At 40.2% G+C, this 27167-nt stretch overlaps 1 protein-coding gene across 1 annotated transcript in view; it reads left to right on the forward strand.

Annotated features, from left to right (window-relative positions):
* The window catches only part of LOC113636578 (astrotactin-2-like), a 369910-nt gene that overhangs the window by 64733 nt on the left and 278010 nt on the right, over positions 1 to 27167 (forward strand). The window contains exon 2 of the mRNA XM_047809140.1: positions 20525 to 20712. Within this exon, the coding sequence (XP_047665096.1) occupies positions 20525 to 20712 (188 nt within the window). The remainder of the gene's footprint in view (positions 1 to 20524; positions 20713 to 27167) is intronic.

Consider the following 27167-nt stretch of genomic DNA (forward strand, 5'->3'; position numbering starts at 1 on the left):
TGAACAGTACTGTGTGTGTGTGTGTGTGTGTGTGTGTGTGTGTGTGTGTGTGTGTGTGTGTGTGTGTGTGTGTGTGTGTGTCTGCTCACTGCCTGTTGTTCTGGGCTTCTTGGACGGCGATGTACATATTTGTCTCATGTTTGTTAGTACAAATGATCTAAGCAGGATTCTAATTATTGCAGTGTTTTCCTGATGGCTTAGAAACAGCGTGCCAGACAAACACAACCCTGCTACACGCCTGGTACTGAAGCTAGCATGTTAGCGCAGCGAGCAGCCTCATAGTGGCGGTCTGGGACGGGAGGGGCAGGGGACTGGGGGCTGATTTGTAACCGAGCTTGAACCGGACTTGACCTTTGGCCAAATAAGATCGTTTCTAATTGGCGGATTTGGCTTCAAAACACTGTCATTAAGTATCGTGTCGATATTAGAAGTATTAAGTATAGGCTATGTCATGCATGTGCATGGCCTACGTATGTCTAATGTAATGCAAAATGTTACTGAACCATAAATGTCCGTGCAGATTTATATCAGTTGTTATGAATGGTTTATGTAGAGCTCATAAAGCCTTTTACAGTAGGTCATGTAGGTCAGGATATGCTGTGTGTAGTGCCATGAGCTGACCTTCAAATGATACAGTAAGTCTTTATATAGATTTGTGTCAGTGGCCTATGTATGCCTAATGTATTGTTATGAAACTTTGTCATTTAAGTAAAAAAAAAAAAATTATAATCAGGGTATTATAGGGAAATTATGTATTATACAGTAGGGACATACCGTATGTCGCTGTTTTGTAGCGTTATTAACTGACACCCAGGTGATGAATGCTGATGCAGGTTTAATGTCAGTCGTTATTTAAGTCTTACGCAGCTACTCGAATGCTGCCATTAAGTAAAGTGCAGCCGGCGGGTTTAGTGTTGCAGTTAAACGGAATACAAGGAAGCCTCCGATGCTTGAGCACAGCAGGAAGCGCTAATGCTACGTACCTTTTTATATGACCGTGTCCTGTTTTCCACTTCAGCCTGTTCTGGGAAGCACCTCAGCAAGCAGCACAATGTAATCAGCTGCCTAATGGCTTCATTAATGGGATTTTGCTGCATTTTCAGCAAAAGCCAGTGGACTTTCACTACAAAGCCAACTGTTTATCCTGTTAATGCGCCACTTTAAATACATTATCGTCGTCTCTTGGCCGGATGCCCTCTTTTAATCCCGTATAGAAGCCGGACGCTGCTTTTATGGATCCACCCGTAAATTAACGAGGCATTGTTTTCCGTAAAGACACTAATTCCTTTGTAGGAGGAACCTGAAAGTAAATAGCGCTATAGCGTGTTATCGAGTCGGATTTGTAAGGCGAGACCCGCGGCCTTTACGAGCCTGTAAGGTGCGAACCGTGATAATGGGACGTGAAATGGAGGTCACCTTGGTGTTGGATGTGTAGAAGAAGAAAAGGAAAAAAAGTCCTGAAGTCTTTATGGGACTGAAGAGCTCATAAAGGATGCTTTAATTAGTTGGATGTACATAAAGGCAGGATGCAAATGAAAGGGGTTTGACTCTGAAGTGTTAAGACATGACTCGAGATTGTGACTTTTTTTTTGTTTGTTTTTTTACCGATCACATCTACATAAGGTGATGCTTCAAAATATCTGAGCATGAAAATCTGTCTGCAGCTGTCCTTATAATGACTCATATAATACTTATAATAAGCTTATAATACACACAATCTAGTTTTATTGGTTTTAAATTCAGTGTCATTCATGTTTTGAGCAATTCGATTCACTCATTCATCTCAGGCGTCATCGGGCATCGAGGCAGGATACACCCTGGATGGAGTGCAAACCCATCACAGGGCACACACACACTCTCATTCACTCACGCATTCACACACTACGGACAATTTTCCAGAGATGCCAATCAACCTACCATGCATGTCTTTGGACCGGAGGAGGAAACCGGAGTACCCGAAGGAAACCCCGAGGCACAGGGAGAACTCCATGCAAACTCCACACACACAAGGTGGAGACGGGAATCGAACCCCCAACCCTGGAGGTGTGAGGCTAACATGCTAACCACTAAGCCACCGTGCCCCCCTTATTCAATTCAATACAATACAATTTAATTTAATTTATTTGTATAGCGCTTTTAATTTCCCATCGTCTCAAAGCAGCCTTACGGAATATGGAAACAGAAGATAACAAATATATAATAATAATAAAAAACGAAATAAAAATTCAAAAATATATAATTAGCGATTGTTAATTGTTGTATATGTTTGATATTTTGTTTTTATTTTTATTTTTCAGTTAATTGTGGATTAATTATATAATGCTCAGCTACTCGGCTAATGAAACGTTACAAAGGTTTTGTCCGTCGAACATTTTTTGATTTTCGCAACTTCTCGTCTAATCGGTCTCATCATCGCAGTAGCATCGTTGCGTTCGCGGCTATTTCTGCAGTCGGCATCTTAGCAAAGCTCAAACCCGCTGTGTGTTAAACGTCGCAGCATCGAAGGCAGGATTTTAGTACAGCTCCTGATTTACAGAATAGTTCTGAATATTTGAGTTGAAAATTTTCACGGTTTCACGGTTGACTGAAGACGAAAGAAGGACATGAAGCATTGGACTGACCTTTAGCTTTTTTGGTGAACTTCTGTTTCCTGCTCATCAGGTTCTTCTTCCTCTTCTGGACTTCACTTTGAATATTGTTAGCATCATTTTATAATCTATTTGTCTGGAATTATTGTCTTTATGCCCCATTGTGCTTCTCCTTTAGTTGAACACTTACCCTTATATTAGATTGTGTGTGTGTGTGTGTGTGTGTGTGTGTGTGTGTGTGTGTGTGTGTGTGTGTGTGTGTGTGTGTGTGTGAGAGAGAGAGAAAATAAATTGATTGATTCCCACCGGAGGCTACGACGCCACCGTCTCTGACTGACGCTTGAGTAATTGAAGCGAGTGTGTTAGTTTTGGCCGCTGGGGAGTAAAAAAAAGAGAGGTTTAATGTTTTAGTTTTGTGTGTGTGTGTGTGTGTGTGTGTGTGTGTGTGAGATGTTGGTGTATGAAGTGACCTATCATGTTACTGGACAAATCGTAAAAAGTGTGATGGAATGATTTCTATTCAGTTTATTCTGTATTAAAAATTCTACTAAATATTACTTATTTCTTTAAAGCAGTTGCTCCTGATTCTTTATTTCCTGCTTTGTGTTTTTCCTGTTTTTTATTTTTTTGTTCTAACCCTAGAGAAGGTGAACTGTAGCGTAGAGTCCGTCTGCATGTCATCAGCAGTAAGGCATCAGGTGGCGGGTTTCCGTGGATCAGGACGTGAGGTCGCACGCGGGACGTCTGTTATTTCATACGCTAATAGCCTGAGAAGGACAAGGGGTGAAGTGCGGAGTAACCGAGGACTAACACATGGCTTTGTGCTGACGCACCTCAGAGGCTTTAGCGTTAAGTTGCTGGGAACGCGGTGTGCTCAGTTCCCCCAGTGCTCCCATCATCCATCAGCGCCTGGTCTTATAATCGCTTAGTCAAGAGGAGGAAGTACGACTGTGTTCCTGTGGCGCTGTAGGAGAGTCGCCGCATCACGACGACATCTAAATGTCATGTTTTTCATTATTTTAGCATCTGATTCCACAATTTATTTATTTGGTCATTTCTTCCTCGTGTCTCACTCCACGGCGGTGTTAATATGAAGCTCGTATGAAAGTAGACACTCGGGACTTTATAAGAGTTTATAGAGTTTCATCACTATTTCTGTTTTTCTCTACAACACTAGAGGTGATAGATTCATACGGTTCGTTTGTTTCCACACTGATGTTTGTATCTTCAGAGTAAATGTTGATATCAAACCCAGTTCTGCTCTCTGAGACGCTCTGAGTGTTTGGTCATCTAAAAAGCAGCTCAGGTTTCTCTTCAACACTAAAATTCAGTGTAAGGTTATAAACAGAGGGACGAACACACGTCTAAAACACGCCGAGAGAACAACAGAGTCCTGACTCACTTTAGATCTGACTCACTTTAGATCAGACTCACTTTAGATCAGACTCACTTTAGATCTGACTCACTTTAGATCAGACTCACTTTAGATCTGACTCACTTTAGATCAGACTCATGGAGATAAAATCCTTCGTATTTTCCCGTGAGTCAGTTTCAGTGAACCGGACAGTAAGATCCTGAGGATGATTTTGGACACTTACTCAACTCGAGCGATGATAACCATGTGACGCTTTTCTGAAGCTCGGCTCTGAGATCCGTGTTGGCACCGTACAGTAGCTCCGTGGATCTGATGTTTAAGCACAGAAACAGTGCTCACGTTTGTACCTTTTGTGTTTTCCTTCTGAGAACTAAAATGGACTCGAATCGAAATGACTGGCTTGTCCTGTCGGTCCACGCGGGCGTCTGTGGGCGTCCTGCCCTGTCGAACGTTATTTATTTATTCCCACTGGAGCGTGAGTTCTTTCTCCTACACACACACACACCACTACAGATTTCTCGGCTCTCCTGCGGTGGCTCGACCGCAGTGGGATCTCACACCCTTGATTCTCCTTTACTCAGTCCTGGGCCTGTGGCAGAATCGGGCTAATGCTGCGCACTGGAGCTGGTGTACGCTGTGGCAGACAAATTACAGCATCACAATGCGGCACGTTAAACTCGAGCCGTGATTCTCTGAGAACCTGGAACATTTTTAATTGTGTGCATTTTAATGAAGTCCTTGCAAACCAGCCGAACGGCAGAGATTTCATTTTCCAGGTTTAATAAGACTTCCTGCTGGCGTTAAAACGTCCTAATATTTAATTTACTGCATGGTGCACCAGAGCAAGCTGATAACACTCGCACCTTTCCTTCCTGCTCTGAGAGACGAAATTGTTCAATTACCCGAGCTTTCATCATTGAGGTTATTGTTTTCTTTTTATGGATTTAGACAAAGCCGCCGGCAACGTGACCCTGTTTTATTGATTTATTTATTTGTTTGTTTGTTTATTTGAATGCCCTGAAAAATACTGGCCCTCTTCAAACACTGCCCATCTGTGTCATTAGCATGCAGTCATCAGTATATCAGGACTCTAACAGTACATCGTAGACGTACGTCCTCCTGAGCCGCCGTTTACCGATTCTCTTAATGTCTAACTACTGAAGCTTTCAGGATCTGAAACGGTTAAGAAGGAGTCGAGGCTCTTCTTATTGTATATCAAGAAAAACATATAGATTCAGCTGCAGGAATGAACTGATGACTTAATACTGAAAATGAACCTTACATCAAGTTGGCCTTGAATTTTATTATTATTATTATTATTATTATTATTATTATTATTGTTGTTGTTGTTGTTGTTGTTGTTGTTGTTGTTTAAATAAAATAAACTACAATACATCAAGGCAATGCAAATCATAAACATTTTTATTTTAACACAAATATTTTTAAATTATTATTAAATAATCATTTATTTTATATTTTTAAATAATTATTACATACATTATTAAATTATTTATTTCTTTATTCATTTAGCCGTATTTGTTTTTATCTATTTATTTATGTAGATCTAAATAAATAAATAAATAAAAAAAAAACCTTGCATTTTTCAGGAAAATCCATTTAGAAAAATAAAAAAAAAACATTTTAAAAGTTAATATATAAACAAGCAAACAACTCAGCCTTAGAGCAGCACGAGCGCGGCACATTTATTTATTTATTTATTTATTTATTTATTTATTTATTTATTTATTTATTTATTTATTTTCGTTCGTTTTTTATTCATTTATTCATTTAGTTTTTTGTTTTTTTTACTTGTTTAATGGTAAAAGAAAATAGAAAGAATTTGTGTTGAATATATTTGACCTTCATGTTTACACTTCAGGTAAATAAATTAGGTAAGAATTTTTTTTTTAATTGCAACAATTAAAAAAATTAATTAAAACACTGCTATAAACTAACTCTCCAGATCTCTTTTATTTTATGAACAAAAAGAGATTGTTATGGGATTTGGTAGAAACCCAGATTGGTGATTGGATGAACAGAGAACAGAACAGAGAGATGAAGAGAGATAATGAGAACGTAGATGTCATGTAACAATAAACGAAAACAAACAAACAAACAAACAGACAAATAAATAAATAAAACCTTTGTGTCTTTCTGTAATCGTTGCTGAATATCTGTGGTGTAAGTTAAAAACAATCAGTTTAGTTTTTCAGCTTTTATGGGCAACTAGAAGGTTGACTTCTTTAACCTGAAGTTTGACTCCTGTGCCGAGAAGTTGTTCCAGTTTGTTTTATTTTGCTGACCCGAGCAGTACGCTGTGTGTTGTGTTGTTGTGCACTAGGACAGGAGAGTCACCGTGCTCTGTTTAGTCAGCAGCAGCTGCTGAGAAGAGCTCTTATCCTCTCTCTCAGGCTTTCACCCTGATCCCTTTAACTTCACGTGGGAGTGCAGAGCCGTGCGAAGGTGTGAATGATTAAAGGTTGAGGTGGTGATGGGGCACGAGCGCGACCTCGCCGTGGGCTGAATGCAGCTCGTTTTTGTGTCTCCAGAGCTTCCAGTTTTCATTAGAGCACTATACTGTTCACGTGTTACCCAGTTGTCCACCCGTCACACACACACAGTGTTGTATAAAGTACTAAAAAGCGATACTCGAGTAAAAGTACAAGTACCGTACTATAAACAGACTTCGGAAGAAGTGAAAGTCACCTTTTAGAATATTACTCAAGTCTTAAAGTATCTGATATTTACCGTACTTAAGTATCAAAAGTCATTTTCTGATATTTACTGTACTTAAGTATTTGACGTAAAAGTAAAAAGTTAAATTTCAGTGATGTTCGGTAGGTATAAGAGCAGGGGCGGTTCCAGGGTTTCATCTTTAGGGGTTTTATCCCTCAGTGAGAATTTAAAACAAGAAGAGTTTTATATTATATATTATATGACTACATAGTAAGCCAAAAGTTATGGTATTATTTAAAATGGCAAAAGTGGACACCAAAATTTTATGCATGATGTAATGATGCCAGTCTTGAATCAGATCAGTTCATGTATGTGTGCGTTCTCTACAAACAGTGTGTCCGATGAATGACGTCATTAATAAACTAAATATTCACAAGACAAAGACCGAATCGATAAATGTTATTTTTATTTTTAATGGATTGTTTGCATTAATATTTTGTTTGTGCTACAACTCTGGTAATAAGAATAGTGACATTTCACCGCTTTTGGTTGCCGTCTTTGCGTCTTTCATCCGATTAACGTTATAGATAAACGCCTCCAGCTCTGACTGCGCGTGCACGCTGCGCGTACCTGTGCTTCTCCGTAGCGCGCGCGGACGTGCGTAATGCAATCTAGGAGCAGTGATTCGCCAAAGCTCTTTTATTACAGTCACACACGTTTCTTCTGATTTTATTTTGTAGTAACGAGTAACGAAGATGCTTAGTGGAAATATAACGGAGTAAAAGTTTACATTTTATCTCGGAAATGTAGTGGAGTAAAAGTGAAAGTTGACATAAATTTAAATAGCGAAGTAAAGTACAGATACAAAGTGAAATTTCTACTTAAGTACAGTAACGAAGTATTTGTACTCCGTTACATTACAACACTGCACACACACACACACACACACACACACACACACACACACACGCACGCACGCATTCACGTACGCACCATCATCAGTACGATCACCTCGACACAGCCAATCATGTCAAGTCTCGTGGCTCTGACGTTGCGTTGTGGTGCAGGAATGTGAAGCAGTGTGCATGCGGCGTGAGCTGCGACACGTTATTACACACACATGAACGATAGTCAATCAGTGTTTCTTTTAACAGAGAATGAGTGTTGATTAAGATGCCGCGTCCCGCAGCACGGCTAGATTCTCTAATCAGAAGCAGCTCGTTAATTATCTCTAACGCTACAGGTTGTTTCTATAGTAACAGCTCCGTCACACTGTTCCACATCGGGCTAATAATGTTTGTTTAATGTTTCTGTAAAGAGTCTCGAGTGTCGATGCTTTGTAGCCGTCTGTAAGCTTTATGACCTGGAGACGATTTCCGCTTATTTTAAAATGAGATATACACGATATATATATATATATACAGGAATGTGGGGAGGGTGCCAAAATTTTTGCATTCAGCTCTACTTGTATCCCTACAATTAATTCTAAATATTTGACATGGAAATTTTTTTTCCCCACACAAAGCAAAATAAGAAATAAAATTTGTAACTTTTTTGTCTGTGTGTTGATTATATGTGGATTGTGTGTTGATTGTGTGTTGATTATGTGTTGGTTGTGTGTTAATTGTGTGTTGGTTGTGTGTTGACTGTGTGTTGGTTGTGTGTTAATTGTGTGTTGACTGTGTGTTGACTGTGTGTTGGTTGTATGTTGATTGTGTGTTGGTTGTGTGTTGATTATGTGTTGGTTGTGTGTTAATTGTGTGTTGACTGTGTGTTGGTTGTGTGTTAATTGTGTGTTGGTTGTGTGTTATTTGTGTGTTGATTGTGTGTTGGTTGTGTGTTGATTATATATTGATTGTGTGTCGATTGTGTGTTGATTGTGTGTTGATTATATATCGATTGTGTGTTGATTGTGTGTTGGTTGTGTGTTGATTGTGTGTTGGTTGTGTGTTGATTATATATTGATTGTGTGTTGATTGTGTGTTGATTATATATTGATTATGCGTTGGTTGTGTGTTAATTGTGTTTTGGTTGTGTGTTGACTGTGTGTTAATTGTGTGTTGGTTGTGTGTTGGTTGTGTGTTGATTATATATTGATTATGTGTTGGTTGTGTGTTAATTGTGTGTTGGTTGTGTGTTGACTGTGTGTTGGTTGTGTGTTATTTGTGTGTTGATTGTGTGTTGGTTGTGTGTTGATTATATATTGATTGTGTGTTGGTTGTGTGTTGATTGTGTGTTGATTGTGTGTTGATTATATATTGATTATGCGTTGGTTGTGTGTTAATTGTGTTTTGGTTGTGTGTTGACTGTGTGTTAATTGTGTGTTGGTTGTGTGTTGGTTGTGTGTTGATTATATATTGATTATGCGTTGGTTGTGTGTTAATTGTGTGTTGGTTGTGTGTTGACTGTGTGTTAATTGTGTGTTGGTTGTGTGTTGGTTGTGTGTTGATTATATATTGATTATGTGTTGGTTGTGTGTTAATTGTGTGTTGGTTGTGTGTTGACTGTGTGTTGGTTGTGTGTTATTTGTGTGTTGATTGTGTGTTGATTGTGCGTTGGTTGTGTGTTAATTGTGTTTTGGTTGTGTGTTGACTGTGTGTTAATTGTGTGTTGGTTGTGTGTTGGTTGTGTGTTGATTATATATTGATTATATATTGATTGTGTGTTGGTTGTGTGTTGATTGTGTGTTGATTGTGCGTTGATTGTGTGTTGGTTGTGTGTTGGTTGTATGCTGTGGGAGAAACTTCCAGGACACAGAGCTACAGTACAGGAACATGTTACTGTCTGAAATGTGCTTCAGAGAAAAAGCAGCAGCAGCAGCAACAGCGGCGTGTTAATAAGGACTCCAGAGTAGACGAGTACAGTGAGCTCTGAGCCCTGAACACGCTGAACCTCACACTCAACACACACCAACACATTATTAATGTCAGTTACACTTAGACTACAACTACTTCTCTCTTCCTTTTCCTTTCTTACTGCAAGTTTACTCAACTTTTCTTTCTTTCTTTCTTTCTTTCTTTCTTTCTTTCTTTCTTTCTTTCTTTCTTTCTTTCTTTCTTTCTTTCTTTCTTTCTTTCTTTCTTTCTTTCTTTCTGACACCGGAGACTCTTTCTATAAATGTTAAATTACGCAGAACCTTCTTCCCAATCAGAGCTCTCCATTGACTGCTGCAGCTCTTTATACTGCGTAGCTTATACAATGGAGAGTGTAATAAAGGTCCAGGTGACGTTTCAGGTCAGCAGCACAGAGCATGTGCTGAACAGTCGGTGGCACGTTGATAATGAATTACAAACAGCAGAGACGATGTTCCCTCTCTAACGTCTGGCCGGACGCCCAGGGACATCCGCGTCTCGGCGGGCGGAGCGGCTCGGGGGACGGAGAACACCACGGAATATCGCCGTTCCTCATATCTCACACACAAAGCAAATAAGCGGGAGGGTGGAGGGGATGCGGCGGAGACAGATGGTTTTGTAAATTGGTGCACATTGACACAGTATGAATCTATATCACGCTTCCTTTGAGGATGTGATGGAGGACGTTGGCAAGGTGAAATGAATCATTTCTCTTTTCCAAACTCTCGGTAACGTGCCCAAGATTAAACACTTAATCCCACCTAAATGCCAGGTTTATACGTCCATCGGTCCGCTCATCTGTTTATCTGCGGATAAGAAAGAGGATTAAAGTCCCGCCTTATCCTCCGTGCGTATGCTTCGTTTAAACACGGCTCCACGTTTATTTTTCAGTTCATTATAATTCCTTTGAATTTGATAATGTTTTATAAGCTGAGTCTATAAGCTACAGTGTGTGGGGTGAACTATTTTGCCCGGTGCTCGGGTTATTACCGTGTCAGCACTTTCGCCTCCGAAAGCTTATGGATGTCTGTTTCAGGGTGGAATCATTTCCTGTTGTATTAAAGAATCAGAATGATAATAAACGTGAATCTCCGTCACAGATTTGACCATGTGCTAATAATCTATATATCCAATGTCCATAATGCACTATAAAGCATCATAAGACATCTTATAGTGCATGAATTAAGTCATTCATGTTTATATTCTCGTATTTAATCATCAAAAGAGATTTGTTTCTCATAAAATCTAGGTGAGCCTCTATGAGAAGGTTATATAGTATATATCTATAATAAACATGGACTATGTTCATATCTGGTTATAATGCATTCGATCTCTTGATAAGCATTTATGAAGGTGCATCATACTCTGTAGCTGTCTTTATCTTGCATTGTGAATCATTATCATGATGCATTATAAGCTATTGTAAGAGCCATAACGCGTCGCCAAACTTCGCTTCGCATACTGCGTTATGAGGCGTTATAACATGTGGTATAAGCACTTCTTATAACGTCTGCTTTTGAACAGTAGTTAAATATGAATGAATAAACAATGCAAAAAAACTGTTTTATGATTAATTACAATGATGAATTAATAAAAATTATCAAATTTTACGGCCTTATTTTAGAGGGATTTGTTTGCCCTTGATGATTGAGAGTATAAGTGGGCGTGGTCTAATATTCTAATGAGCATATTTACAGTACAGGTCTCTGTCCATTGGTGAACTATCTGAACGTTTGTTCTGTACATTGATCAGACGTTGAAAGCTTGTCCATTCACAAAAGTATAGATTTAATTGAATAGAAAAAAGGGGCGGGACAAACAAATGCAGGTTTGTCTTCTGATTGGTGGAATTATAATCATGCAAGATTTACCCCTGATCTCAAAACAGGGCAGAGGGGTGTGTGTGTGTGTGTGTGTGTGTGTGTGTGTGTGTGTGTGTGTGTGTGTGTGTGTGTGTGTGTGTGTGTGTGTGTGTGTGTGTGTGTGTGTGTGTGTGTGTGTATACATATATTTATGTGTGTGTGTGTGTGTGTGTGTGTGTGTGTGTGTGTGTGTGTGTGTGTATACATATATTTATGTGTGTGTGTGTGTGTGTGTGTGTGTGTGTGTGTATACATATATTTATGTGTGTGTGTGTGTGTGTGTGTGTGTGTGTGTGTGTGTGTGTGTGTATCATAATCTGATATAATGAATGGATTTCTGGGATTGTACTAAACTTTTTTGTATCTTTTTTTCTTTCTTTCTTTCTTTCTTTCTTTCTTTCTTTCTTTCTTTCTTTCTTTCTTTCTTTCTTTCTTTCTTTTTCATTTCTTTCTTTCTTTCTTTCTTTCTTTCTTTCTTTCTTTCTTTCTTTCTTTCTTTCTTTCTTTCTTTGTCTTTCTTTCTTTCTTTCTTTCTTTCTTTAAAAATATAGTTTCTTTCTTTCTTTCTTTCTTTCTTTCTTTCTTTTTTCTTTCTTTCTTTAAAAAATATAGTTTCTTTCTTTCTTTCTTTCTTTCTTTCTTTCTTTCTTTCTTTCTTTCTTTCTTTCTTTCTTTCTTTCTTTCTTTCTTTCTTTCCATTCATTTGTGTTGATCCAGTAAGACCTGCAGGTTGTTTATATTTCGTGATTTGTTCCTTTAGGCTAAAGTCTAATGATACCTTTGCTGGGTGTTTTTGCGAGGACTAAAACAAAGCCTGTAAATTAGCTAATTGAAACTTAGGAGCGATCTCGTTCCAGTTATGCTTTAACCCGGCCCCGCTTTATTATGTGATTTATTCTGATGAATATAAATTTGTGCCAGAGTCGAAATCCATCCTAATTTTATCTGAAACGCCTTCGTAGCTTTGGCTCGCTGCCTAGAAAGTGCGCTCTAAAATAAATTGGACAGAATACTTTCATTGTGTGGAGTCTTTTATAGAACACCAAGCCTTAAATGTGGCTCTGAACTCTTTTATAGACTGCGTTACGTCCACAGATGTGCTATGTCTGGTTATTGAAGAGGGCACCTTTTTAAATATAAGGCAACATGCCACTAAATTCCAACCTGGCAATTTATCAGAATTTTTAACTATCTCAGTTTCAGCCTTTAGAAACTGTCCTATATCACGTTTATATTAATACTCTTCTTCTAACGAGTTACGGTTTCTATAGGAACAGATTATTCACACTTTGCTCTGCATGACTAGATGTTTTTAAGAAATGGCCTCTAATAGGTTGGCACTCTGTCCTGGATGTCCCCTGCCTTGTCTCCTGGGATACACTCCATATTTATGAATATTCTCAGTGTGTAGAGTTTCTCCTAGTCATGAAATTCCATAATAATTCTTTACAATCACTTTAAAATTAAAGAGAAGATCCTAATAAAGAGAAATGTTCTTCATAAAGCATCTTAACCCTTAAAACACCTCATGAAGTCAAAAAGTGTTCGAAGTGAGTCAGACTTTTTTACATTTATTACATTTATAACATACAGATGTTAGAACATCTGTAATATGATCGGTCACGAACGGAATCCCTACACCTGATAGACTCAAATATCTTAACATAGATACAAAGTAAAGGTTTATAATAGACCGGATTTTAAAAGCGCTTCTATTTTTTTATTGGACCAATCACAAAGAGTCGTCAAAAGAATGTCACCTAGTAACGAGTTAAGCCCCGCCTCCGTTCTAAGATAAACATTGCTGTATTGTGCTTGTTCAGAGTTGATTTGAGTTCTGAATCACTCTGAAGATAAGATTCATAGTTAGACCTTCATTCATTCATTCATTCATTCATGCATTCATTTTCTACCGCTTATCCGAACTTCTCGGGTCACGGGGAGCCTGTGCCTATCTCAGGTGTCATCGGGCATCGAGGCAGGATACACCCTGGACGGAGTGCCAACCCATCACAGGGCACACACACACACACTCTCATACACTCACACACTACGGACAATTTATCCAGAGATGCCAATCAACCTACCATGCATGTCTTTGGACCGGGGGAGGAAACCGGAGTACCCGGAGGAAACCCCCGAGGCACGGGGAGAACATGCAAACTCCACACACACAAGACGGAGGCGGGAATCGAACCCCCGACCCTGGAGGTGTAAGGCGGACGTGCTAACCACTACACCCCCATAGTTAGACATTTTTAGGCTAAATTAGGAGCTCTCTGAGAGCTTTATGATTACAGGACCAGGTTCCCCAGGACTCTGTTTACTATCGACACTCCAGGGAATAAATAGATGGCTGTTTATGATAAATGTTCTTGTTTAAATTAGTGAATTATTATATGTTTGAGCCCGTAATTCTGTACCGTGGCAGTACGGAAAGTTCTTATCGTAGCATAAAAACCACATCCAGGACTTTAAAGTGCAGCAGAACACGAACTGCAATAAACAGAAACTTGTGAAAGTCTGACTTTCATGACCATGGCCTTTAACTTTATAAATGTCCAGGAGCGACCGTATTTAGTGCCTCAGCTCTAGTTCTTATTTAATCCAATCCTGCCAGTTCTTAGTGGAGATTTGCTCCAGTTTGCTGTGCTGCCTCTGCTGTATGATCTTATTTGTCCTTCTATCTCTGAAAGTCATGTTCTGGGTATTTTATACCACGCTGTTAGGAAGTAAAACCACTTTAAGGGTCGGTTTTATTTATTTATTTATTTATTTATTTTCTCTTTCTGCTTCTTCTTTTGAACGACACAGTGAATGTCTGCACGTACATCAACATGAATAACAATATTTTCTTCCCGTTTCTCTCAATGCCTCAAAACCACAATGCCGGTTGTACGGAAAGGTCGTACGTCGGTTCATTTACAAATATTACAAGATCGTTTTTCATTAAAAGGAAACGAATTATAGTGGAGGGAAATTTAGACAAGCGTTTCGAACTTGACCTCATGTAGATCGTTTAAAAGTGAAGCGAATTCATTTGTTCATTTTTTTTTGTTGTTTGATTTATTTTTGTTTGAAACGTTTATTAAAGATAATACACAGCTCGATTTCTTAAAAAAAATGTCAAACAAATGAAAAAAACGAAGAATTTATCATGAGAATGGTTAAAATTTGAGTTGCATACTCATTCATTCATTCAGTCATTCATTTTCTACCGCTTATCCGAACTTCTCAGGCGTCATCGGGCATCGAGGCAGGATACACCCTGGACGGAGTGCCAACCCATCACAGGGCACACACACACACTCTCATTCACTCACACACACACAACGGACAATTTTCCAGAGATGCCAATCAACCTACCATGCATGTCTTTGGACCGGGGGAGGAAACCGGAGTACCCGGAGGAAACCCCCGAGGCACGGGGAGAACATGCAAACTCCACACACACAAGGCGGAGGTGGGAATCGAACCCCCAACCCTGGAGGTGTGAGGCGAACATACTAACCACTAAGCCACCGTGACCCCAGTTGCATATTCTAGTAAATTAAATGTAATTTAATCCATACTATTATTTCTATTTGTTATAATCAAACAATATTTATAAGTATTAAAAAAACTTTATTCAAAGTCAATTCTGTTCTTTTTCTGCTTCGAAGGTTAGAAAACTCTTTAAACTTCAGTTTTTATACAACATTTATTATTGTAGATGAGTAGAATTCGCTGATTTAATTAACATTTTCATTTTTTTACTTTAATTATGGTAAATTTTTTATTAATAATGATTAACTCATTGCTTTATAACTCTGGTGGTTAATTACAAAAATTAGGCTTTGTCGTTATGTTCCAGCTCATGAATCGTTTTAATAAGAAGCTGATGAGTCGAATGAGATCCGATAAACACTTCAGATTTTGCTCCAGACCGTGTTAAAACTTTAGTTTGGAAATTTGACTCATGATAGCTGAGTTTCACAAAAAAAACAATGGATCATTTGAGGACACACACACATACACACACACACACACACACACACACACACACACACACACACACACACACACGTCTGCTGACTCGAGCTTTAAAAATAAAGGAGTCATCGCTCAGCGTCTCTGTTATGGATTTATATTTAGAGACTTATGAACGCCTGAAAGAAATCCATTTCTCAAAACACACAGCAACCGAAGAGCGACCTGTTAAAGGAGTCGGAAAACAGAGGCGGGATTTTTTTCTGCCATTCTTTAATTCTTTGTTTAAAAAAAAATCGAATGTTCGATAAGCGTAACCGTAGAGAAATGATTCGTTGATGATTCTTAATACTGGGATTCATACTGTATACTGATTTGTAAAAATGGTATGATTCTTGATTTGTCTCTTACTGTAGGTCCCTGCTTGGGTACGAAGACACATTTCCGCAGGGTTCTTTGTAGGGTTTCTCAGGAGGAAGATGAGGAAAAGACCCTCACACAAATCCCCCAAATCTAACCTGGCTTTGTAAGATATTAGACCAGGGGTGTCAAACTCTGGCCCACGGTCCAAATTTTGCCCACGGTGTAATTATATTTGGCCCGCGAGATCATATCAGATGTGCATTACAGCTGACTAGCCGCACGCTCCGCTAATACTACAAATCCCAGAATGCCTTGCCACTGTATTGATGCGTAGTCACGGACAGCAAGCGCCTTTCATTCTCTGTTAACAGTCGTTAACAACCATGTTACAGTCACATCGGGCAAGTCCACAAAAATGTCCAAACGAAAGATGGACAATATGAGCTTTCAAGGCAGGAGGGAGGCAGATTATCTGTTCACCAATATAAAGGACAGACCTGTTTGTCTCGTGTGCTAACGGTGCTAACGTGTCTGTAACGGAAGAATATAACATAAGACGACACTATGACACGACACATTACGAGACGTATAAGGACCTGGCCGTAAAGCAGAAGCTCCAGAAGGTGGAGGAGATTTTAAAAAGTCTGGTTTCCCGACAGACTACAGTATGTTCATGAAAGCTAAATGAAAAAGTGAAGCTGCTGTAAAGGCTGTAAAGATTTATTGTGGCAGCAGAGACGGCAAAATCTGATGGAGGGTTCGTCAAAAAAGTCTATGGTCAAAGTTTGTGACATGAAAACCACCGATGTGTCTTTTATTTCTAATTTAATTTCTTATGTGTTTGTAATAACGAGCTCTGGTTGTTCCAAATCCTTTGTTTAAGCAAAACTAAAGTTTGTTTGTTTGGCCCGTGACTTTATCTGTTTTATATTTTGGCCCACTGTGAGTTTGAGTTTGAACTGTGGGTTCTTTGGAAGCATTAAGGATCTTTGTAGAATTCTTGAGTGTGGGGTTTTACTAGAAAATAGAAAAAATAAATCTCTACCTTCAGATGTTTCTTTGCTATTGTCAGGATTCAGCCCGGACTTTTGGCCACGTGCCTTTGTTTAACTTCCTCGTCACGTGTCTGCCCCGCCTTCGTCTGCTCCTCCCTGTCTCCACACCTGTTCCTCGTCGTGTCTTTTATATTTAAGTGAGCCGCGTTGGCGAATGCAGTGCGGCATCGTTAGCTACGTTTACTCTTAGTTACCGTAGTCGTTGTTAAGTGTCGTCATTCGTATTGTTTCAGTTATCGTCTTTTCTGTCTTTGTCTTCATTATTTATTAAACCCCTTTCATTTGAAGCTATCCTGCATCCTGCATACGGGTCTGTCTCCTTCCATCCTGGTTGTGACAACTATTTAACCAGTTTCCTTTTTCTTAAGGGAATTTCTTTGTCGTGAGGTTCTACAAGGAACCCTGAGGTTCTACAACTACAGTAATTAACACTGCCAGAGAGATCTTGTCCTCTAATCGGAGTGTTTCATGGAGAACACTCCAGAACTATTCCAAATAAATTTTCGGGAGCCACCGGAAGGTTCTTTTTTTGATAGTTTAACCATTGGGAACTTCAGAGATACCTTCCTGATGGTTGTCAGTTCTGGATTTCTGCTGTAGTTCTCTGTAGAGCTTCTTCTACAGTAGAAAGTAAATCCCCTGGTAGAAGCCTTTCAGAGTTCACACACAGAGACGAACCAAGGTTCAAGATTTATTGTATCATTCATTGATTATCAGAATGTATTCCATGTAGAAGCTTTAACTGCCCAAAGAACCCTTGAAGAACCTTGGAACGCTTATTTTAGTTAAGTTTGTGAACTTAAAAGAATCTGGAAAGTTCCTCACCGGAGTTCCAAAGTTCTGGCTTTCTTGTGTTGGATTTTATGATGGATTTCAAGATGGTTTTTATTCCCTATGAGATTTGACAGTCTTATTATATGAAAATCCCTTCTTACTGTGGTTCTAGGTGGGAAATCCTCTGCTGTAGGGTTCAACAGAAAAAAATAAAATAAATCGATGCTTTCCCCGGAGTGACAAACTAAATAATAGAGTAATGGGCAATTCTTCCCCCGTGCGTATAGTACAGGTTCCTATACCGAATCTTTTAGAGAAATGAAATCAAGGTTCCTTCTAGCACCGTGAAGGTTTCTTAAGTTTGTCCCGATACACAATTAGCACTTTTATTTTTTTTCCTAAGGCAGCTCTATTTCACTCAACTATCTCAGGAACTATCACAGCCACATTTCCCAAAGGTCACGGTAACTCCGCGGGACGGTTGGGTCGATGGAAGAACAGAGCAGTGTCCTCGATAACAATCTTCCCTCCTTTTTATCTGCACTCCCTGTGAGTCTGATCATGTGCACTTTGTTCCCGCCCTTCAAGGTCTTTCTCCCTCAAGTCCTTTTAAGGTGGATTTACTCACAGAACCTGTTGGCGCTTTATACAGTAATGTGAAGTTAACACTGCTGAAACTGACTTCTTGGCAATGCGGTAATAGGTCATAGGGAGTGATTTGTTAAGGAAAACTAAATCTCACCGAACTCAGAGTCTTTCCTGCACCGATAACGATGACGATCCTGACTTGACGGGTCATGCTAACTTTGGCTATGTGCTTTGCTTCTTTGTATGGATTTGACTGATTTATGCCATCTTTTGGTGGCTGCAGGTGATGGAGTCACTAAAAATAATGAAGCCATTGATGTAATTAAGGCGTTTGGGGATTTATTATAGGAGCACCACTTTTACTGGGTTTTTGGCGAACTTCTGTTGCAAATAATGTCCTTAGGGTTTCTTTGTGATTCATCCTGATGCTCAGACGTCGCAGATGCTATGGATGCACCCATGTGGATACCTTGAAGGATCTGCAAGTCTCTCCCTTGCATCGGTGAATAATCTCAACTGAATACTGTAGATTTGTACCTAGAGTCAAATCTATCCTGTCCTTATCTCAAGACACAAATAGAAATATTTATATATATCTTATTTTTTTACTATATATATATATCTTAATTTTTTACTATATTAATTATTTTTTCTGCTTATGTTTAACTTCTGTTCCATGTTTATGTTCCGTAAAGCTGCTTTGAGACGAAACCCATTGTAAAAAACGCTATACAAATAAACTTGAATTGAATTGAATTGTGTTGAAATTGCAGTATTTTTTATTTTTTTTTATTTGGCTAGAAAGTGACTCGGTCACATGGTTCGAGTTTATGAACGAACCAACAAGATTTGCTCAACGATGTCCTAGTCAGGTACAGACAAACACATCGTAATGCTTTATTACGCCACTATCTTGATTAATGACAGAGCCGATCCTGACCTCCCTGTGGCCCTAAGCAAAATCCTGCTAAGGGGCCCCTCCTACGTAAACATGAGCCATGTAAACCATTTGCACACATTCACACTTGACACCCCACTGCTCCCACTACAAACCTCTCTCCTTAACAAAGATTATCTTTGGTTCCCATTCCAATGTAAATCCATTGGTTTCCATATTGCATTAACATTATTGTAACCTCATTGAGAGACTATAAACATTGTCATTTAGGAGCGCTATCACGTGTAATGATGTCATTTTGTGCACGATTGCACGCGCATATGAACGCATGTTCACGCGCGGCGCGGTTATCAAGCTCCCGTTTATAAACACCGTTGCCTTTTCCAAGACCTCCGGAAACACGCCCACTTCACGTCGTGGTAACCAACCCCCCTGGAATTTAGTGAATGCTGTAAAATGAGGCAGGGGGAGGTGGGGCCTTGCATAATTTGCGATCGGCTCTGATTAATGAATAAGGCCACTGGGTGCCAATCAGGGGCAAGACATCTAAGGAAACATCAAGCCAAGGCCTGAGATGCACCTCGTATTACATATTGAGAGTATTTGATGCTGATGGTGTGCAATTTCATAAAAAAACAGATTTTACAAAAAGACAGCAAAACGTTTTTTCATGATAAATGCTCTGAATAAGATGCTAATGTATTATTCATTATTATTATCAGAGCCAGAAGTGTTTGGACATATTTGCTGATTCTCGAAAATTTCCTCAAAAGTCAAGAACAGGAAGAAAGTTCACATACAGAAGATAAAGCACCGCACTTTTAAATGCTTCGTAGCTTGTCCTTTAGGGGGGAACTTTTAAGTTTTGCATCATCTGTAAGAATTCCCCCAAAGCAATGTCACTCATTAGGGATCCAGATCTAAACATCTATACCTACAGATTTCTGGTAAGTTGCTTTGCAAGATCATCTATCGTTAAACACTCTGTACAAATAAAATCGGATTGGACTAAATTACATCAACGTCTGCCATTTCACTTGACAGTATTTAGTGCCAATGCAATTTCAAAGCTCGTTTAACAGTGTCACCTTGGAGCTAATGCGATATCAAGACGACTTTTGCTTTTGCGAAGCGCATTCACTAGCTAATAGGCTTTTGATTAGCTATTGATAAGCTGGCAAGCTAACTAATCCTGTCTGAAGTGTCACCCTTAAACATAGACCCACATGCATCTGGGTATCGTATCATTGATGTACATGTTCCTTTTTGGAAACTGCGTAATAACATCGGTTTGCCGATTTAAAAAGAAAAGGAAAAAAATCGATCGCTCATGCTAAAGGAGACAGCTGTGTTTTCAACCAGCAAAATAATGAGTGACAAGCTTTCCGATGCTAATCTGTACAGCGGCGTGAGAAAACACCCTCGCGTAATAATCAGACTTGGCGTTATCGAATTCATTTTAGATCTTTAACAGTGATGCCTCGCGGAGCTGACGCTCGCTTTCTCTGTGTTTTTTCTGTACAGAAATGTCGGGGACAGGTGCCGATATCTCCCAGGTGCACTGGAAGCAGCAGTGGTTGGAGAACGGGACGCTTTTCTTCCACGTGTCCATGAGCAGTGCGGAGCAGCTGTATCAGGCAACGCAGCCGACGGTACGGGAGCCATCGCAGGGCCTGCACGAGCATATGCACCTGCTTCACATCTCAGTCATGGTAAGTGCTCTCAGCTGCCGTGCATCCAGGCCAAGCCTAACTAATTAGCTAAAATGGTAGGCTAAACATTAGCGTCTAGTGTGTAAGTTTCAAAACAAAGCAAATGAACAAAAAAAATCACCATGAATTGCTACCGCTAGACACAAAAATGGGCCGTGGTGACTCAACTGGTTAAGGCTCTGGGTTGTTGAGCGGAGGATCAGGGTTCAAGGCCCAGCACAGCCAAGCCGCCACTGTTGGGCCCTTGAGCAAGGCCCTCAACCTTCCCTTCCCCTGCACTCTGACCCCAATCTCCTTAGTATGTGAAGAAAAGGATTCCACTGTGCTGTAATGTATATGTGTGATAATAAAGGCTTCTGTGACCCCTTCTGTTCTATTCTATTCTACAAATTGGGTTCTGTTAGAGTTTAAAGTTTCCTCTATTTGAATAAGCCAGAAATATTTGGACTAAGGTATAAAGAATAATAGTGTTTGAATGTTCTACAAAGGATCCTTGATGAAGTATGATTTCCCAGCACTCTAAAAAAAGGGGCACTATTTGGAACCCTCTATGTGGAACCATTAAGTGTTATCCCAGAGGAACAAACTCAAGTACCCTAAAGATTTCTAAATTAAACCTTATTTTCTAATAGTTTATAAGCGATCTAATAGTATAGGTGTGTTCATGAAGGTTCTTTGATGTGGTATTGTTTCCCAACCTTTTGTGAAGTGTAAACCCATTCCAAGGAAAGTGTGCTAGATAGAACCTCATCTGATGCCCCTTTTCCACCGAGGCAGTTTGAGTGCAGGTTCGGAGCCTAATTTAGAACCAGTTCTTTCTGTTTCGACCGCCAAAGCGCCAGCTCTGAACCAGGAAAAGTGGTTCTTAAGTAGCACCAAAACGTTGCTGGTCTAGACTTAAGAACCGCTTGCGTCAGGAGCTGGGGGCGGGGCTACTGTTAGCGCATTTGATAATGTACCTTAAGTATACTGATGTTTAATACACTTTTACTTTACCGCGATATGATACATTATCAGCACACATGATAGTAGGTAGCTACATGCTAAGGCTAACGTTTTATCTGTGTTAATGATAAAATAACGTTATGTACTTTATCGATCACAACCTCCGTTTATACAGATTACACAGAGCCGCACGTACACGTTTTATTCGCCGCGTTTGGATGCCGATGTAGGTTCACAAAGCCATTGTTGTTGTGTTTGTGTTTGCCGCCGCTGCGCTAACATTGCTGTGCTGGGGCACGTGACACATATACAGTGACGTCACACTCGGTGCTGTGACGGCTCTCTAGCCGGTGGAAAGGCAAACCGGTTCTTAGAAGGTTCGCCAGTGGAACCAACTTTGAACCAGCACCAGCGCTAGCTCTGAACCAGCACCCGGTTCTTTTGGGTGGAAAAGGGGCATCAGTGTCAATATTGGAGTATGGCATCTACCTGTATAGTTAGACTCTAGAAGCTGTGATGGTTCTGTGGTCTATCCCTCTAGACAAAGCCTTAAGTGGGCTGCATAGAGCCATACCTCAGTTTGTCCAGACCGCTCCAAAGAGAACATTTTGTGAAGAAACTAATCATTACTAAACAGGATGTCACTGCCATGTACTGTACTCAGATGTCTTAGAAACTCTCAAGAATTCCATGCATGGTTAAGACGAAGCTTGTCGAAGCTTTTATGAAAAGGAACTTCTCTATTAGACCGGTTTTATGTAACCCTCTTGTACTGTCATTTCAAGTTGTTTAGAACTTTTTCCAAAGGTTTTATCCGAGTTGATCCCTGTACGTTTCTGTGTGTCACACGTTCCCCGGTGTCCTTGGGCTAATCGTTAGCACTTTATTCATGTTAAATGCATTTCGATTATAAATTGAACACATATCTGTACATCGTTTGGCAGATAAAGCCGTATACTGTACGATATCTTCTTTCTATTCAGCACTTCAGGGATCACATATTGCTGCTTTCTCACATTCTAAAGTATGTCATTTAATAAAGAAACAACATAATGGGGGGCAGTTGGGGCTCAACTGGCTCTGGGTTGTTGATCAGAGGATCGGGGTTCAAGGCCCAGCACAGCCAAGCTGCCACTGTTGGGCCCTTGAGCAAGGTCAACCCTCAACCCTCCCTGCTCCAGGGGCGCTGTATCATAGCTGCCCCTGCACTCTGACCCCAACCTCCTTAGTTGGGGTATGTGAAGAAAAGAATTCCACTGTGCTGTAATGTATATGTGGTGATAATAAAGGCTTCTATGCCCCGTTCTGTTCTAAACCAACGTAGCAGCATGTCTCCAAATGACCACATAACCCCTGGTTAACCGTTAGCCATTGCATTCCCTTGGCGCATGCGTCCATTCCGGATATCCTCTGAGTGACACCTGGGCAGTAGAAATGATGTTCAATTGGATAAGTGGCTATGGGCAAATGAGGAAGATGCCCATCAGGTGCATGTCTGTGTGTGGGTGAGAGGCCCAAGACGTGCTCTGCCTTTTCAAATGAGCATCATTAACTGTAATACTGTCAGCTCGTTGACAGATACGAGGTTTTTTTCCGCTCTCTACTCTTTCGTCGGTGAGTTGTCACTCATTCTCTTCCTCCTTCTGGTTGACGATCTGCAGCTTGATAATCGACACTCAGGAGCAGAGCTGCTGTGTCGAAGATGTGCTTGTGTGTGATGTGCTGTTGCATTTATTGAATAAGGAGTAAAGAGAAAAAACATATTCTCTGTGCTTTAGCTTTTAAACACCAATGGCAGCATTAGGAACTTCAACCTTGGTGGTCAAAACTTGGTATATAATGATCACTACATATAATGCTTCATGTCGGCATGGATTTTTACAGATATAGTAGCCAGCTTGCTAACATCAGCCAGTAGGGTCGCCACCCGTCCCGTGAAATACGGAATCGTCCCGTATTTACAGGCAAAATGACGCGTCCCGTTTCAGATCAATACGGGATGCGATTTGTCCCGTACTTTACACAGGTCCACATTATACAGCATCCCATGCACATCACCCCACCCGCATTGTGTCCTATTCTGCCCCTCATTGGGTAATACTCATTGCCATCGTTGGTTGAATTGGTTTGTTTTAGGGTTACGGGCAGTGAATCACGGCCAATCAGAGTCAGAGGAGGGCGGGACACCGCCTTGCCGGTTCTTTTGACAGAGTCAGAGTGACAAGTTATAATTACTAAGTTATGGATCTGTTCATTTAATAATAAGTTAATAAAACATCGTTCACATCTCACAAGTTCCTCCAAAAGCTTATTTTTTGTGTTCTCAGTCACACTTTGTTGGCGTATATTTATTATCGTCATAGCCGTGTATTCAATATGACCACTTAAGTTGTGATAGTGAGAGACTGAGTGCATCTGTTCACACTGATTTCAATAGCAGATATCTTATTATAATGTCCATCGGTATCGATCTTAATATTTTTATGAATACATGTTTTAAGTTATGATATTTCACCACTGGCACGCCATCGTGGCTTCAAGGGGTGTGGCCCCCGCTGCGGCAGGCGTCCCTTATCTTTCTGTATTGAAGGTGGCAACCCTATAAGCCAGCTTGACCAATTCTAATGCTAACTAGTTAGAAGATGATTCTGTGAAGGTTTTAGGTCAGATTCATGAATGTTAAAGGTCTTCACTGCTAGATAGCAAGCTAGAACGAGTCCATATGCCGGGATTTAACACCGGCAGGCTTCAGAATTCTATTTCATCAGGATTTTTTGGTCATTTTTAATATTGAGCGCTAACACAATCGACCATGAGTTGACCCGAGTCATATTCATTCATTCATTCATTCATTTTCTACCGCTTATCTGAACTTCTCGGGTCACGGGGAGCCTGTGTCTATCTCAGGCGTCATCGGGCATCGAGGCAGGATACACCCTGGACGGAGTGCCAACCCATCACAGGGCACACACACACTCTCATTCACTCACACACTCACACACTATGGACAATTTTCCAGAGATGCCAATCAACCTACCATGCATGTCTTTGGACCGGGGGAGGAAACCGGAGTACCCGGAGGAAACCCTCGAGGCACAGGGAGAACATGCAAACTCCACACACACAAGATGGACGCGGGAATCGAACCCCCAACTCTGGAGGTGTGAGGCGAACGTGCTAACCGCTAAGCCACCGTGACCCCCTGAGTCATATTCATGATGTTAAATGCTAGCTAGTTAGCTCCTAATAGATCTTTAATCACTAGCTATCTACTTAAGCCTAAATGACCGGAATTCTGAGAGGATTTAAGATAATATTTATAAATGTACACAGATTTCACTGCTAACAAACAAGCCTGTTAGCTAATATCAGATAATATCAGATAACCTAGCAGGAATTCTGTCATTTTTCTAGATGTTTTTTATATATACATATATATATATATATATATATATATATATATATATATATATATATATATATATATATATATATATATACTTCTATTACATGGCAGTTCGCTAGCACCAGATAAACTGACAGGAATTTTGTTTAGTCTTTAAAATCATATTCATAAATGTGAAGAGTCTTCAGTGCTAGACAGCTAGCTAACATGAGCCCACATGACAGGATGTAACACTAGGCAGCTAATTAAGCCAAGCTGACCGGATTTATGAGATGATTTGAGGTGATTTTCATAAATATGTATAATCTTCACTAATATGATATCAGATGGCACGTTTAATCTAGTTTGTGGAAACTTTTTGAAAGTCATTAGTTGAGGTCAGAGACCGCAAGAAATCTCACCATTAAGAATCTTTAGATAAACTGCTCAACTGTATTCCGCTTGCACACGGCTTCGTTTGTAGACTCGGCACGTTACTCCATGTCCTGAGTGCTAATACTTCCTCAGGAGACAATGTGGGGAACCTCTGAGTGTCATTTCTGCTCTGCATTTTCTAAAGTACCTGCTGTAGGTTATTTTAATTAATAAAATGTTGTGATTTGTTCGAGGACCAAAACTCAAGCTTTAATTTGAGACTTTGGGACTTCTTTATTGCTTGTATTTGCTTGGACTTCCTTTATTGATTCTGCAGTACCGCAGGCTGATTCGCACTCAGCCACTTGTCCCCTTGTCAGAAGCATATAAAAGGAGAATTTAAGACTCCAGGGAGGCCAGTTACCTTTAATAGATCTCGGCTGATTGGCCCAGGCTGTAGTCTCCCAGGCAACAAGGCCTTGTGGTTTTATTCATGTGCACATTATGAATATGAAGTGTTTATTGCTCGGGTACGAGCTCAGGTATACGGGAGATAGGATTTCTTCTCCATGATGCACTGATAATGTATTTGGGATTCTCAGTATAGAGATATCGTATATTATGCTCTAGTTACATCTCCGGGAAAAGACGACGAACGTGCGCTTTCGAGCGTTTGGATGATCCTTCATGAAGGCACTACTGTATGATCCTAACAACACGGATGCATGAAGTGAGCTTCAGAGCTTTAGAATCTTATTACAGTGAAAATGTCTACGTCGCATTGCATCGCTACACCAAATACGACACTGCGATACATTTCCTGAATAATGAAAAATAATACATATTTAAATGCTGGAAATATGCAAAAAATATGCCAGGCTTGGTCTAGAGATGTTCATCTGAGGGTTAAAGGTGTTGCTCAAGGATAAGATTTACCTTATTCATTATACATAGATTTTATCTACAGTAAGAAATAAAACATTCGGGACATGGTGGCTTAGTGGCTAGCACGTACGCCTCACACCTCCAGGGTCGGGGGTTTGATTCCCGCCTCCGCCTTGTGTGTGTGGAGTTTGCATGTTCTCCCCGTGCCTTGGGGGTTTCCTCCGGGTACTCCGGTTTCCTCCCCCGGTCCAAAGACATGCATGGTAGGTTGATTGGCATCTCTGGAAAATTGTCCGTAGTGTGTGAGTGTGTGAGTGAATGAGAGTGTGTGTGTGTGCCCTGTGATGGGTTGGCACTCCGTCCAGGGTGTATCCTGCCTCTATGCCCGATGACGCCTGAGATAGGCACAGGCTCCCCGTGACCCGAGAAGTTCGGATAAGCGGTAGAAAATGAATGAATACGTTCATCTGAGAGTTAAAGGTGTTGCTCAAGGATAAGATTTACCTTATTCATTATAAATAGATTTTATCTAAGAAATAAAACTTTCTATATCATACAGCTGTGTTACCAAGACCAAGGATTGTCAGCCTTTATTTTGTCACTGCTACATTACAGCACAGTGAAATTCGTTCTTCACATATCACAACTTTAGAGGTTGGGATCAGAGCACAGGGTCAGCTATGATACAGCACCACTGGAGCAGAAAGGGGTTAAGGGCCTTGCTCAAGGGCCCAACAGTGAAAGCTTGGCAGTACTGGGTCTTGAACCCTGAGCCTCCAATCCTCAACCACTTGAGCCACCACAAAGTAGTTTCTCTGAAGGAGATTGTACTGACGGACAAGAATTCAACAAAATTGCCACTTGA

This window comes from Tachysurus fulvidraco, chromosome 26 (assembly GCF_022655615.1).
Source record: "Tachysurus fulvidraco isolate hzauxx_2018 chromosome 26, HZAU_PFXX_2.0, whole genome shotgun sequence".
Classification (NCBI taxonomy): domain Eukaryota; kingdom Metazoa; phylum Chordata; class Actinopteri; order Siluriformes; family Bagridae; genus Tachysurus; species Tachysurus fulvidraco.